The 15,075-nt window shown below is 48.8% G+C and overlaps 2 protein-coding genes across 5 annotated transcripts; one reads left to right on the plus strand and one right to left on the minus strand.

The window, feature by feature from the left end:
* Positions 1-1,866: 1,866 nt before the first annotated feature.
* LOC101768432 (PH, RCC1 and FYVE domains-containing protein 1) lies at positions 1,867-10,313 on the plus strand. Of its 3 annotated transcripts, none has more exons than XR_002677896.1 (9): positions 1,867-3,123; positions 3,617-3,703; positions 5,839-5,928; positions 6,027-6,113; positions 6,194-6,388; positions 7,101-9,128; positions 9,265-9,411; positions 9,694-9,871; positions 9,970-10,313. XR_002677896.1 is itself a non-coding variant. In XM_004953418.3 (9 exons), exons 1-9 carry the CDS (start codon positions 3,067-3,069, stop codon positions 10,067-10,069), a joined length of 3,162 nt encoding a protein of 1,053 aa, XP_004953475.1. In that variant the 5' UTR covers positions 1,870-3,066; the 3' UTR covers positions 10,070-10,313. The 3 variants fall into 3 exon arrangements, 2 of the variants coding, with proteins under 2 accessions (XP_004953475.1, XP_022682838.1); XM_004953418.3 differs by having other exon boundaries at positions 1,870-3,123; positions 9,501-9,871; XM_022827103.1 differs by lacking the exon at positions 1,867-3,123 and having other exon boundaries at positions 3,614-3,749; positions 6,027-6,093; positions 9,501-9,871.
* A 567-nt stretch (positions 10,314-10,880) lies between these two features.
* Positions 10,881-13,860, minus strand: LOC101769113 (protein REVEILLE 2). Of its 2 annotated transcripts, XM_004953421.3 has the most exons (6): positions 13,550-13,857; positions 13,292-13,420; positions 13,083-13,194; positions 12,940-13,001; positions 12,296-12,703; positions 10,881-11,970 (listed from the first exon to the last, which is right to left on the minus strand). In XM_004953421.3, the coding sequence occupies exons 1-6, from the start codon at positions 13,562-13,564 to the stop codon at positions 11,305-11,307; spliced, it is 1,392 nt and encodes a 463-aa protein (XP_004953478.1). In that variant the 5' UTR covers positions 13,565-13,857; the 3' UTR covers positions 10,881-11,304. The 2 variants fall into 2 exon arrangements, with proteins under 2 accessions (XP_004953478.1, XP_004953477.1); XM_004953420.3 differs by having other exon boundaries at positions 12,940-13,194; positions 13,550-13,860.
* Positions 13,861-15,075: the final 1,215 nt, after the last annotated feature.

The following is a 15,075-nucleotide window of genomic DNA, read 5'->3' on the forward strand; positions in this document are numbered from 1 at the left end:
TTGTGATAACTGTAAGAGAGTTTTTGGAGATGCCCTAAGATAGGTAGGGCATAGAAAAAAGGACCACCGCGCAGGCATCATAGGATGCTTTGAGAATTGAGACGATCCAAGATAGTACTACTGCGAACCTGCTGGCTTTGATAAAGATCGAAAAACTGGTGGATCACATGCCATCGATCTGCACTAATCTGTGAATGTTTGGGGCTTACAAGTTTTTTTTAATGAAACCCGAGGGCTTGCTCCCTACTGATTATATATATTTAAGAAAAAACAGTTTACAAATAAGAAGGCTGATAGCTGAACAATGAACGGGAGACAGAGACACGCATGATTAAATTCAGACGACGACGCGTCTTTTTTTTTCCCCTTTGGCTTTGGAGAATCCTTTGGTGGTGGAGCATGCGGCCTGGGGCCTGTGCTTGTGCTGTTGTGCATCGTTTTCAAGCGCTTTATGATGTCACGGTGCCCTAAAGAGGAGGCAGCAAGCTAGTACTCCTAGGTGAGAGTGAGAGCAGCAGCAGGCAGCAGGAGCAGCCAGCAGGGAGCCAGAGCACTCGATGGCCATCTTTTGATCCTCCTGTGCCAAATGCACGCTCGTCTCGTCTCGCACGAATTGTTGCGCTGGTTGGGGACATTTCTGCTACGGCAATGAGTAGCGGTCTGCATGCATGCATGGGCACAGCTCGTCGCGCTTGCCGCTTGGCACCTTCACCTGTACGCTACCTGTACGTACATGGAGACACGTTGGAGGTGCCAGATACTCAGGAGTCGATGAGGACTGTAAATCCACAATGGCACACGCACATCTGTGGATCACAGGAAGTTGGCAGATTTTGGAGCCCAAATTAATCAAAGCAGCGTCAGTGAGATAATGTCTTCTCCGGGCGTGCTGCATTCTGTCAGGCTGCTTTGTCTGAAAATTCTGAATAGCAGCAACAGATCGAACAGAGCAATGACTGTGCATCGGGCATGGCAAGAAGGCCGGCCACCAAAATGAAATTACCAACGTCACTGACATGAAGCCATTCAGTAGCCTACTGGTAGCATCAACCACCACAAAGTGAGTCCAATCAGCTAGGGATACGTTCTCTCGCCTAGGAGGATGGATATGGCTTCACATGGTTCTCACACAGTTTCCACTGTCCAGCTCCACCTCCACCGCCATGCATCAATGGCAAGCCAATCTTTTGGTTGGATCTGCTATTAGCTTCACTAGTTTTAGACTTTTAGATAGCTAAAAATAGAGTAGTACTACTGCAAAACCCGATCGGAAGCTACAATTAGATATACTACTCCCAAAGAACAGATCGAGAGGGCACATCTATGGTGCCGGATTACTCTCTCTTGTACCGTGTAGATGCGTAGGACAGTACTGATGCCGGTTGCCGCCAGCATTGTTCAATGCCACTGCAGTGACGTTGCACGGTAAAAGCAAGGTACGGGAACCACTCAATTACGCTCGCGAGCGCGAGGGGGCAGGACGAGCCTTGTCGTCCCCGTGGCCGTCAATCCGTCATGCCTTGTCCGTTTTCACGTGGCCATGGTCGCCGCCACCCTCTCCTCCACATCTCCTAGCCGTAAACCTGTAACGGCTTCGTCGCCGCGTTACAAACGCGCCAGTCTATTTTTCTTCTTTATTGCCGCGTCCACCAGAGCGTCATACTCAGTAAATCTCCGTGCTTGGCTGATCGCTGTAGGCCGTAGAGACAGCACGGCGTCCTTGGCGATGCACACGGGACATGCAGCCGTTTTAGTACGCATTGATGGCGGCGCGGCCGGCGGTACGATGAACCGGCAGTAAATGGACACGTCGCGACACGCGAGTAATTAAAAGGCAGTGGTAAGTGTAGTGTTGCGCTCGTACTGCACGGGGTAAATGGGTCCATGAATGTTCACTTGCTCACGGTGCAATTACTTACAGAGGTCCCGTGGACGTCGCCGTCCGTCACGGCCGTGACAACAGATTAGCAGAGGACGGCAACGGAAAAGGGAAAGCCTCCGTCCGAGACGGCATCATTTGCGGGCCAGGCTGAGGAACACCGTGACTCCTCGTGCAGGCCCGAGCGGGGCGGGGCCAGCGCCTGCCTGCGCTGCGCACGTGCTGCGTCCCTAGCATAGCCTCTGCCATCCCCCATACCATCCATCATTTGCTGCCCCAAGAGGCCAGAACTCCAAAAGCATAATCCGTAGATTAGTTTAGTCCGTAGAAAGCAATGTAAAACAGTGATTCAGAGCAATGCCCGTTTTGCATCCCATGCATATGCAGATTTTCACATTGCTGGGCCACCGGAAGACAAGCACAATCATACTAGACCATAGGAGTAGGGGCGAGGACCTCGCACGTCCGTGGCAGCTGTTGTGATTGAATCCTGCGACGTTAATGCAGTCGGAGAGTAACAGGAGATTAGATCACCGAGTTGTGCGAGATCTTCCACTAATCAAGGGCAGCGGAGTACTGTCAGGTGCCCGGGAGAGGACGGCAGCGGCCAGGTTTCCTCGGGACTTTGCTTCCAACTGCGGCAGATCCTGACATGAAATCCAACATTTCAGAAGCGCCCCGTACAAGCACTGAAAGCTAGAGACCAACATTATGCTGCTACCCAAAATATACTGGTAGCAGAGAGCGAGGGTTGGAGCCTTTGGAGAGGGAAGGGTTAGCACGGAGATGTCTCGTCCTGTGTGTGCTGTGTGCATGTGCGCGTCCAACAAAGCCTGAAGTAACCTCCCCTCTGCGGCTCTGCTGCGTCTCTGCCTCGTCTCTCTCCTCTTTAAGCGCTCCCAGCTAAAATCGCTGCCGTTTCCGGCCCGTTCCGGTTCCATTCCCTGGAATCCCGCAGCTCGCCTCCTACCTCGGTCACAGTCAGTCCTCCCCTCCTCAAGCTCACAGCTCTCAGCTCTGCACCCTCTCTTTTACCTCCTGCTCGCTTTCATCCTTTCCCTGCGCCTCTCTTTCTGTCGCTTCAATGCCATCTTTTGCTCCCTCCCACTGTTGAGCAAAGGAGGTTTGGACTTCGCTCAGGGTGCTTGCCCTCCTTTCCGTCCGCTTAATCTTTCCCGCTGGCTGCAATGGCTGGCGGCTTTGAGGGGAGGAGCGCTTCAACTACAACCAGAGGAGTTGAGCAGGTATGTACGTAGCCGTTCTTATTGCGCCTTCTTCCAGAGCATTGTGGTACCTCAAGCAGATCTATGCGTAAGACATGGCCAGCAGCTTCCGCGCTCCTATGGCTCCGCTTTGGTTGCTCGTTCCAGTTTAGCATCTGCATTCTGTTTGAATGGAATGATATGTTCTTCCTCTTCTTCGCATCTCTTTCTCTGGGGGAGACCATAAGCATCCTGCATTTTATTCAGAACAAGGCGTGTGCATTAGACAGCATGATGCACATGATTCTCCCTTTTTTGAAGCATGATGTGCATGATTTTCTTTTATGAATGCGCATTCTGAACGTGCACATGACATTTCCTTCTATGCATGTCCAAGCTCTGTTCAGTACATATTTTATTGTCAGCGCCCTTTTGGATTCTAGATTCACATGTACAAGACAATATCAATGCTGGAAAAGACCCATCTCAGATAGAATACAATTTCGTATTTTGACAGCTTGTTTCCTTCCTACAGGCCATTGTTGCTCTCAAGAAGGGTGCACATCTCCTGAAATGTGGCAAGAGAGGGAAACCCAAATTCTGCATTGTCAGGCTATCTTATGTGAGTAGCTTTGATTATGTAATTATGCAGGGCACAATGCTTCAAGGTTACATGTTCTTCCATTTGCTTCATAGTTTTCATTTTTGAAGAGATTGTCCTATGCAACCCTGCATCGGCGTGTCTATCCCCTATAGGCTAACACTTAACATTGACACCTCCAGAATTCTAAAGCCTGCTGCCTGACTACCTAAGTAGATGGGATTGATGATGGTGATATCGATCTTTTAGAACTTTTACCACGAAATTCCATCTATAGTAACATCTACCTGCTTACATCTTCTATTTTTCTTAAAAAAGAAGAGACTGATCTGGAAATTTCATATTAAGAAGAGAATGAGCACCCAAATTCAAGCAGGAGAGAACTCAAATCTGGGTGATGGGAATGTGCACCCACACCTCCCACCAATTAGGATAGGTCCAGTTCCTCTATATATGTAGAAATTTCATGGAAAAACTCAACAAGTTGAGAAACAAGTCCGTGTGAAATTTATAACGAGGTATACTAAATGCTGCTCTAAGGGTGTGTTTGGTTCTGGGGTCGAAGTGGGTTGGGTTGGAGCCGACCCACTTCGACCCATGTTTGGTTGGAGAAGAGGTGGGTTGGAGTCGACCCAGATGGAGAATATTCCCAGTTGATCCGGGTTCATCCGATCCCTAAAAAATGATGGAATCATCCCAACCCACTTCTTCTCCGTTCGCCCGATGCTCGATCCGTTTCTCTCGCTCGTCCGACGCTTGCCCGACGCCGCCGCTGTCCGCCTGACCCCACCGCCGCCTGCCCACCATCGGTTTGCCCTCCACCCGCCCCGTGCCCTCCGGCAGCCGCCTCCCCTGCGGCTCCAACTCCGGCGGCGCAGCTCCCCCGCGGCTCCAATGGGGCGACGGCGCAGGTGGGGGCGGCGCAGGGAGCAGGGTGGGGGGAGGGCGGCGTGCGGGGAGAAGGGGAGGCAGGGGCGGCGGCGCAGGTAGGGGGCGGCGCAGGGAGCGGCGTGCGGGGAGGGCGGCGTGCGGGGAGAAGGGGAGGCAGGGGCGGCGGCGCAGGTGGGGGGCGACGCTGGGAGCGGCGTGCGGGGAGAAGGGGAGGCAGGGGTGGCGGGGCAGGTGGGGGACGGCGCAGGGAGCAGGGGGGCTGGGTCGGCGTGCCGGCAGTCGGGGATCGGCCGGGGAGGATGGGTTGCGGGAGGAGAGGAGGAAGAAGATGGGAGGGAGGAGAAAAAAAAAAGAGACTGACACGTGGACCCCACGACTGATAGGTAGGGTCCACAACTAACGGTGTTAAAAGGACATCCACTCGACCCTCTCAACCTCTCCGACCAAACAAAAGACTGGGTCGACTCCAACCCACCCATCCAAACACGGGATGGGTCGGCTCCAACCCAACCCTAAGATAGTCTTTTCATTTTCATTTTCTCAACCATCTCCTTCGTTAGCAATGGTCAGAATCCTATCGATGTATTCTGCTTGACTTTCCATTGATCATTTATAGCTATCCTTGTTTCCTTACTGTTGACAAAAAAACAAAGCAGATGCTATGGTTCTGTTGGTGATTTTGAAATGGCCATGCTTCATTATTCTTACACCTATGATGTATTCTTTTTACCAAGATAAACTTGCAAGCAAGTTGGTGCTCCAACAAAATCAACCAAATAAGCACATTTCACTAGATCCCAACAATATATTTGTCTCATTCAAGCTACATAGAGATTAACTACAGTTTGCCACAGCAAGGAAACTAGGCTTGTCTCCTGAAAAGAGACTGAACCTTACAACAAGAAATGGGAAAACTGACAACCAGCCTTCCAAGATTACGGTTTGCTCTTGTCCCACCCAACAATATCCAAAGCATCCTCAGCTTTGGTTTACTATATTTCTGAGCTCTTGATAGATCAGCCAACTTTCCTGCTTCCTTCTTAATTCAAAGCGGGGGGGGGGGGGGGGGGGGGGGGGGCTGTCTGCACCTTCCCGCCTCTTTTTTTTTTGAGGGTCCTGTCTCATTTTTTTTATAGATCAGCCAACTTGAGTAAACTGAAAATGGATGTCTTCCACTTTTGCATACCATGATACTCAAATATTAAATATCTGAGATTTTGCTCCTCTGGATCACATCAATGTATTTGATATTTTGCTATTTGCAGGATGAGAGAGCACTAATATGGTACTCCAAAGAGAGGGAAAAACGTTTGAGCTTGAATTCTGTGTCCAGTGTAGTTCTTGGACAGAAGACTGTATGTGGTTTTCCTTTTCCAAATGTATGCTATTATTCCTTAGTAGTTGACATTATGGTTGGAAGACACTGATTTTCTTAGCATTCAATATTTTACAGACAAAACTTTTGCGTCTGCATTGGCCAGAAAAGGAACCTCATTCCCTGTCAGTTATATATAAGAATGGTGAATCCTCACTTGACTTGGTATGCACTCCTCAGTTGGCCACATTGTTTATGATCTATTTACTTATATAATGCTTTATTTGACAATCATGTTTACCCAGGTCTGCAAAGATAGACATCAAGCTGAATGTTGGTATTTAGGCCTTACAACCCTAATATCAGCTCCATGCACCCCACTACTTCTGGTTAACTCAACAAACGGCTGTCAGATAAACAGCTGTACAAATAGCCCTCCTAGCTACATTCAGCAAAGGAGTAGGCTCTTTGCTGTGCACCATGGAAGAAATTTCACAAAGGTTCATTTTGGAATTCTTGCATGCATGATTTTTATGCAGGAACATGATAGTGTGCCTGAGTGGAAGTTTGACATTGCTTGTGAATTTTCTTATATCACACCAAGTAGCATGTTCGAACTCAAGAAAAAGGACATATTGATGGTGATTGCCATATTAGGTCGTGCTGACTGCTGAGGTTATATTGATGATGGCTGACCAGTTAGTTTGTAGTGAATATATTTCATATAACTATTTTCTACACAAAAATTACGACTACAATGCATGCACTAGTTGCATTTAAACTAAGATGTTCAACACAGCCTTTAAACCGCATATATACGTTTTCGATTAAGTATGATAGTATGGCTGATGGTTGTAAATAGCCATCTCAATTTCCATACTCCCTCCAGTCACAAATAAGTGACGTTTTAGGGTTGTATTACGTCAACCATTTCAAACTTTGGTTACAAATTACTATCAATGTATTGTTTTTTATAAGTGATTTATTTGAGTTTAGATATTTGAAAATGGTATAAATTACTATCTTGAAATTTAGCTTCATAAAAGTATTACTTTTGCCATGTTTTGTAAATATTTGGTAGTGCCAGTCAAATTTGTGTTTTGAAGACCATGGTGATGTATTATTTGTGGCTGAAGGAGTATGGTCTAACTGCATCATGCTTTTACTTGTATTGTTCTAATGAAAACTTATCCAAGCAATTTATTCATGAAGGTACACTCATTATATGGCAGTCCTAGGTTGATACAGAACAAATACTCGCATTCTTACTCAGAACCATTCTTTTCTCCAAGACAGAGAGCATGGTCAGAACTAGATTCTTACTTGGAAAAGATTAGCCCCGAATTGGCAAATCGAGTAAAAAATGATTTGAGGGACATAAAATCTTCTGAAAAGATTACGGACCAAAGAATTATGCATATGCCTAAACTGAAACAATCTGAGGGATCAAATGCAGCATCAGATTCTCTGAAGGACATCTTTGTCTGGGGCGATATTCAGGGTCGTATGCTAGATCGCGGACATTTATCAGCGGCCAATGTCTCACTTCCAAGGTTATTGAAATCAGCACAAATTCTTGATGTGCAGAGTATTACCTGTGGAGAGAAACACGCAGCAATAGTTACTAAGCAAGGTCAGGTATTCTCATGGGGTGAGGAGAATAGTGGGAGATTGGGACACAAAACAAGAGACAGTGTCTCTCATCCTAAAATCATCGACTCTCTTTCCTCCATACCGGTGAAGGCTATCGCATTTGGGGCAAAGCACACCTGTGCAGTTTCAGTTTCAGGAGAACTTTATGAATGGGGTGAAGGGATTCATAGCCTAGGGCTGTGGAATGATCAGTGTCGAAGAAGCCAGTGGTTCCCGCATAAACTGATCAGTACTTCAGATGGCATCTCTGTGTCGAAGATTGCATGTGGTCAGTGGCATACGGCTATCATATCCTCCACCGGTCAGCTGTTCACTTATGGAGATGGTACATTTGGTGTTCTTGGACATGGTGACACATGTTGTGTTGCTCAGCCTAAAGAAGTGGAGTCCTTGAGAGGGTTAAGAACCAAGTCTGTTGCATGTGGGCCGTGGCACACAGCTGCTATTGTGGAAACATCAGGAACTCCCAAGAGCAATGCTCCTGGTGGGAAGCTATTCACATGGGGTGATGCAGGTGAAGGGAAGCTGGGCCATACTGACAAAAAATCGAAGCTTGTACCAACTCGTGTCGAAACACTCGTTGACTGTGATTTTATTCAGGTATCCTGTGGTATGTCAATAACAGTTGTGCTAACAATAACAGGTGTTGTATTTACCATCGGAAGCAAGAAGCATGGACAATCAGGGAATCCTCGACCTGAGGACACATCTATTTGCATGGTTGAAGGGCCACTTAAGACTGAGTTTATCAAAGATATATCCTGCGGCACTTCCCATGTCGCAGTCTTGGCAATGAATGGGAAAGTCTTTACATGGGGCAAAGGCACAGAAGGGCAACTTGGTTTAGGTGATTATGTTGACAGGACCTCCCCAACTCTGGTGGAGGCCCTGGAAGATAAACAGGTGGAAAGTATAACTTGTTGTTCCAATTTCACTGTTGTAATTTGTGTGCATAAGGCAATCTCGTGCAAGGAACAATCTGTATGCAGTGGTTGCCGGTTGGCATTTCGGTTTACAAGGAAGAAACACAACTGCTACAACTGTGGTTCCATGTTCTGCAATTCCTGCAGCAGCAACAAGGTTCCAAGGGCAGCCCTTGCACCAGATAAGAGCAAAAGGTGTCGTGTTTGTGATGCTTGTTTTAATGAGCTGAATAACACTGCAGAGCACAGCAAAATGAGTTCTGGATCAAAGATCCAAAAAGAAGAAACGTCTTTAACAGAAATAAGAACATACACACCAAAGTTATCACGCATGCTTAAGGAAGCAAATTTCATCATGGAAAAAATGGGCACGGCACACAGCCCCAACCAGAGAAATCAGGACTTGGCCACTCTGAATCAAGTGCAAAAACAGAGGTGGGGACAAGTAGACTGTCCCAATCAATTCAAATGTGCACGAGACAGCATTCCATACCGGTCGACATCAAAGAAACAGACAGTCGATGTTTGTTGTATAGGGAGAATGATTGATCCAGTATCACAAAAGACTGCTACCCTTTTGCCACAAGCCACAAATGATAGGAGAAAAGAACAAGATTTGATGGAAAAGATACTGCTGGAGGAAGTGAAACAGCTTCAAGCACAGGTTATTTCTACAACTTCTAAGAGACCCGCATGTTAACTTTTATATCCTTCTACCAAATGATTTTGTTGTTTTTATTCTATGTTGGAAATCCTTGATTCGCTTGAGACATATGGTGATCTTGCTCTTACTTACGCAGGTAACCACTCTAGCAGAAGAATGCCGGCATAAGAGCTTAAAAGTTCAGTTGTATAAACGAGAACTTGAGGAAACCTGGTTGATAGTCAGGGATGAGGCCACAAAGTGCAAAGCTGCGAAAGATATTATAAAGATTTTAACAAATCAGGTATAATGCTGACTTGTAACAAATATCAAACTGTTTAAGATTCTTTCAGCCTGATGTCAAATTAAGTTATGTCCTGCAAACTTATGCAGAGGAACGCTTTATCAAAGAAACTTTTAGGTGGTCTGGAACTAGATAATTCCAGTATCATACCTGACCCGCCCGACAAAACTCTTGCCACTGGCAAAATTCCACCGCTAAACAGCATCAGGGATCAACGCTACATAGAGGAAGTGGATATACAATCTACAGCATCTTCTAACACTGTTGCCATGGATGACTCAGCTGTGCATCAGAATGACAGAAGAGCCTCCAATAGCAGCAGAGGTTATGATGGAGGAACAGATAGCACAATTGCTCCTACTGATTCCAATGGTGTGATCGAGCAAATTGAGCGTGGAGTGTACATTACAGTCGTTACATCCCCCAGTGGTAAGAAGGGAATCAAGCGCATCCGGTTCAGGTGAACTGTTGAAACCATTGGACATACTTTTCTGTCAATACAATTGGCTTATAAATTGAATAATTTTTACAACAACTTGCTCTTGATTGATCTCGCAGCCGGAAGCATTTTGGAGAGGCGGAGGCGCAGAAATGGTGGGAAGAGAATGAGAGCAGGGTATTTGCAAGGTACGCCAGCATGGAGTACCTGGCAACATAATCTACAGATGAAAAATGTACATGGGTAGCCAGTTTTTTTATAATGTCAGTAGGGCATGCATACAGCAACACGATACTGTTCAGTAAAGAAGTGGATAGATGAGGTAGAAGGAATCCTGATGATCATCAATTGCTTTCTAGCAGATGAACGGCCGAACGGGGTTGTATCCTCGCGGTGGGTTAACTTAGGTCCATGATTTTGCTTCAACTCAATACTAATTCGACACGAATTGGAGTTTGTGTAATTCGAATTGGGGATCAGGGAGGCTGGTGTCTGTAATTCGAATTCCAGACGCAATAGTAAATTTGCTGGCGGCACCAGTAGGCGATCATTCAGATCACTGTAAGCTTGTAGCACGGATAGGGGATTGGCACCCGTTCCCTAACCCTAGTTTACTCATATCAGAATCAAACAATACAAGGAGCAGAGACGTACCAGAGTGGCTACTCGCCGTAGCCGCCTGGGCGCATCCCTCCCCGGCGGCGCCTTCTGTCCATGGCACGGCCTCTCTCCTCCCGTGGCCCGCTCCCTCCAGCCACCGCTACCGCCTCTGCCTCTGCCGCCGCCGCCTCCTCCAGCCCGCCGGGCCGCCGCGAGGACTCAACGGTGGAGCAGCGCCCAATTTGGATTTCGGAGGCTTCGTTCTGTTTGAGTCTTCCGTGCTTCCGGGCTCCAGCGGCGCATTGCAGTTGCAGGCCGGGCCCTATGCTCGTGTCCTGCACGCATCTCTACAGTGCCCCTGCATTTGAACGATCACAATCCACAGGCTTCCAAACCCAAATTCAGAACACAGCAATGGCTCATTCAGAGATTCAGACTAACAGAGAATGGAACATTTTGTTCATCTTCTGTCCGTTACGTTTCGTTTCAGATGGTACAAGCCTAATCTTACATGTGGTCAGACTATCGACAGACATACTCGCATACAACCCCTCTGAGATCCAGGTCACCTATGACCCCTGAATCTCCAAATTTGGAGCAAAATTACACAAGCACACGGCGATCAAAAGCGGAATATTACAGATTTTTTTACCTATACGTGTATATACCGAGGAGTAACAACCTGGACTGCTCATCCATTTCTGGAAAACCCATGTTGGTTGGTTTCCCAGCTGCTTCAGACTAGCCTCAGCTGCTTCTGCTGCTGCACGGCCATATCCGGCAACTCAAGAAACCGGAGCAAACCTAGCAAACATCCAAAATATGTGAATTGTCTCACTGAGGCTCGTCACTTGTTACAAGCACAGCCTCGTCAGCTCGCCGTCGGCCTCCTCTCCGGCCGCCACGGGCCGCGGCGCCTCGCTCTCCGCCGCGCACCGCTTGTACGGCACGAACCCTCTCCGGCTGAAGGAAGCGGAGCTCGGGCACTTGGTCAGACGCGGGACGGCGATGGCGCTCTCGCTGGTGTTTTCTTGCCGGGGACCATGGGACTCCGCGGCGTCCGAGTTCTGCGCCGCCGACGCGGCCGGCACGGCGCTGGAGGCCGTGTTCGAGCCCGTCAGCGACTCTTCCCTCTGCACGCGTTTGTGATTCAGAGGCTCTGAAGGTTGGTTGTGGTGGTGGTGCTGAGCCGAAGGCGCGGCCGCCTGCGGGTAGAACAGCGCGCACGGCAGGGCCCCGTTGTAGGCGAGCCACGGCACCGCGGACTGCGCGGCGAAACCGTCGGGCTGCGGAACGAAGTACATGAGCTGCTGCATCTGCACGCCGGTTGGCCATGGATTCCACGAGCTCCCTTCTGCGGCACCGAAAGGGATTGCGTTTCTGGTTGCCTGGGCAACGCTCGTGGCTGAAGCATCCGTTTTCAGGTGTTCAAGGGGATCCTTCACCACAACTTTCTTTCCGAACAGTTTAAAGACTGAAGCCTCTGTTCCTATGCAAGAAACTTTTCCATCGCCGAACACCTGAAATTCACGTTCAAGAAACATGTAAGATTTTTTGAAAAGCTAGCATGTAAGATTTTGATGGCGACAATTCATTTAAGCAAAGCACACTATTTATGCAGAAAACAGAAAAGGACACAACATGAATACAAAACTTTGATCCAGAGGAATATAAAATCTGTGTTTTGAGAAACTGATAGTGATTTCAGAATAACTTTCTCCATGGAAAATTGACCTTTACGCAGATTTTCCAAAATTCGATGTTGGAAAAACTGAAAGAACTTATGCTTCACAGCCGCGAATTATATCATGTAAGCTACTTAACTGCCCATGAAAGAGAATATACCTTGGTATTTGCTGTTCTCGCCACCAGCTCAGCTGTTGCGACGCTTGGCGACACGCAGCCGTCCTCTCTGTCGACGGACGAGGGCTCATCCGAACCGGTGGCTGACGGGGCCGGTGACCTGCTGCCGCTCGAGCTGTTGGCAAACACGCTGCCCAGCGCCTCCGCTCGTAAAACCGTCCGCGCGGTGGTCAGAACCGACGTCGGCGACCCGTCGTCCTGGTCGCGCAGGGACTGCGTCCGCAGGGGCGGCTTCTCCAGCTGCTTGAGCGCCGGCACGTGCTTCTTGGCCGCGCCGTCCACCTTGCGCGGGTACGGGTGTGCCGGCTTCCTCTTGGGCCGCGGCGGCGGGATCTGGATAGCCGGCGCGGCGCCCCCCGCGGTGTTGCTCCCCGACGATTCTCTGACCACCTGCAGCACGGCGCGGCGATTCCGACATCAGAAAAGGCGTAGTAAATAAAGCGCCAAGCCCGTAAGAAACGCGAGACGGCCGCCTGATCTACAACCATGATCGATTGGGAGGGTGACTTACTTGGCAGTCAGTCAAGTAACACACAACCCATTGATTGGTTTCTTTTTTTTTTCATGGCAGGGATGAGAGAATTGGTTTTGTTTACACTTGGACAGAGGCGGAACGGTTAAACGACCTTGGTGAAGAACTTCTGCGCGTGGCTCCGGATTTGCACGGCAGTCTTGGTGCCGATGTGCTCTGCACGAACGGAGACGAAAAGAGGGGGTGAGCGTTTCATATCAAGAACAGAGCGGGGCAGACCTGCGGGCAGGCACGTACCTTGGATGCGGCGCCATGCGCGGCCGTGAAGCTGCAGGGCTTCCAGGAAGCGCTTGTGCTCGTCCTCCGTCCACTTCTCCCGCTGCTTCGTGATCGTGTACGGCTTCCGCGCCTGCTCGGGAAAGAAGCGTGCGAGCGAGGAATTTTCAGAACGCGCGGGCAATTCGCCATTCGGGCGATGGAAAGGGAGCGGGTGGCCGTCGCTGTACCTTGGGAACGTGCTCCTCCCCGGACAAATCCATGTCGCTGGGATCCAGGGGATCCTTGCGATGATCCACGGCGGCTTCACCGCCCGCGCCAACGGCAACGGCGACCTCGTCGGTCGCCAACTGGTTTTCCTGTTGAAGAAACAGGGGAAGCATCCGACGATCAGGTCCCTACTTGAACACCGTGCAATCCCAATCGCCGAGGCGAAACGATCCCTCGATCATGCCAAGAAAACAAAGATAGAAAGATCAACGAATTACCTCTAGATAGGCCATCTATCTCCGGTTCTCAAGACCAAACCAATCGAACCCAAATCGACCAATCCCCAAGGTTGCCGCCACTAGGAGGTCCGACCGTTGCAAATATCGCAGCCTCGACCCTGTGCAAGCTCGTGTCGTTGATGAGGACGGCGAGCGTGGGGTGTGGTAGGAGGAGAGGTGAGGGAGGCGAACGTTACGTAGGCCCGGGCGCCCGGCTCGCACTGGAGAAGAGAAGAGGCGGGGGGTCGAGAGGGGACGGGAGAAAAAGAGCATGGGCGAGCGCGCCACGTCGGACGGGATTTTTCCGCTTTCCCCGTCGTGTTTTCTTTTTCCTCCCCCGCTTCTCCTGGCTGCGTTTTTCTCGGCGGAAATAATCCAATCCGGTGAGTTGGAATTCAAGGAGAGGGTTCGGGAGGCCGCTCGTTCTCGTGGCTGTGGCTGCTCCTCCGGCCCCCGTCGCTGTCATGTGCTGCAATTGCAGATGCGAAATGCTCCCTACCCCAGAGCCTTCAGAATTTTTTAACTCGTGGCCGGGATTGCAGCCTGAAGTGTAGGCCCTCCATGCAGCGCGAATGGGTTAGCACAGGTGATGGTGTAACAAGCTTCACTGATCAGTGCAGAGGATCCGAATGCACGTTTTGTCCTGTGCTTCGTGCATTCTTCGTGTAAGCATGTGCAAATCGAGGTGACGGACTGACGGTGTGGTTACGAAATTATCGAACCTAATCGTTGAGCCAATCGAGTAGCAACGTTCTTAAGCGGGATCGAGGGGTTTGTATACGAGATGCTAAATTTCAGTAGGGTCACGTCGGATATTCGGATGCTAATTAGGAGGATTAAATATGAACTAATTATAAAACTAATTGCACAGATGGAGTCTAATTCGCGAGACGAATCTATTAAAGCTAATTAATCTATCATTAACAAATGGTTACTGTAGCACCATATTGTCAAATTATGGACTAATTAGGCTTAATAGATTCGTCTCGCGAATTAGACTCCATCTGTGCAATTGGTTTTGTAATTAAACTATGTTTAATACTTCTAATTAGTATCCAACATCTGATGTGATAGGTGCTAAATTTTGGCAGGGTATCCATCTAGCTGTTTAACCGTAACGTCTGACTGTCTGATGCTTGCGCACAGTTAAAATGCTTGACGCTTTCTACGTGACCTGGCTGTTGACATCTTCTATGCTATGAGCCTGTTCAGCTGGACTTATAAGCTGGTTGAAAAGTTGAAACGACTGATTTGATTTGTTGTGAGAGAAAAACCCTGTTCGATGGCTGATAAGCCGGTTGATAAGCTGAAGCGAATATGCCGAAAGGAGAAATGGAGGTCTGAACAAGTTGTATCGACGCGATGAACTGGCGTCACGAAACATCTGGACGAGACAATATCTTGTCTTAATTTCTCATATCATCCTGCAACATCAGGAGCAGAGAAAGCTAAACTACAATACCAGAAAAGAAAAAGAACCGTGCAGCAGGAAACAAACGAAAGCAGAAACTTTGTGACCATAAAAA

Source organism: Setaria italica, chromosome I, assembly GCF_000263155.2.
Source record: "Setaria italica strain Yugu1 chromosome I, Setaria_italica_v2.0, whole genome shotgun sequence".
In the NCBI taxonomy this organism is placed as follows: Eukaryota; Viridiplantae; Streptophyta; class Magnoliopsida; order Poales; family Poaceae; genus Setaria; species Setaria italica.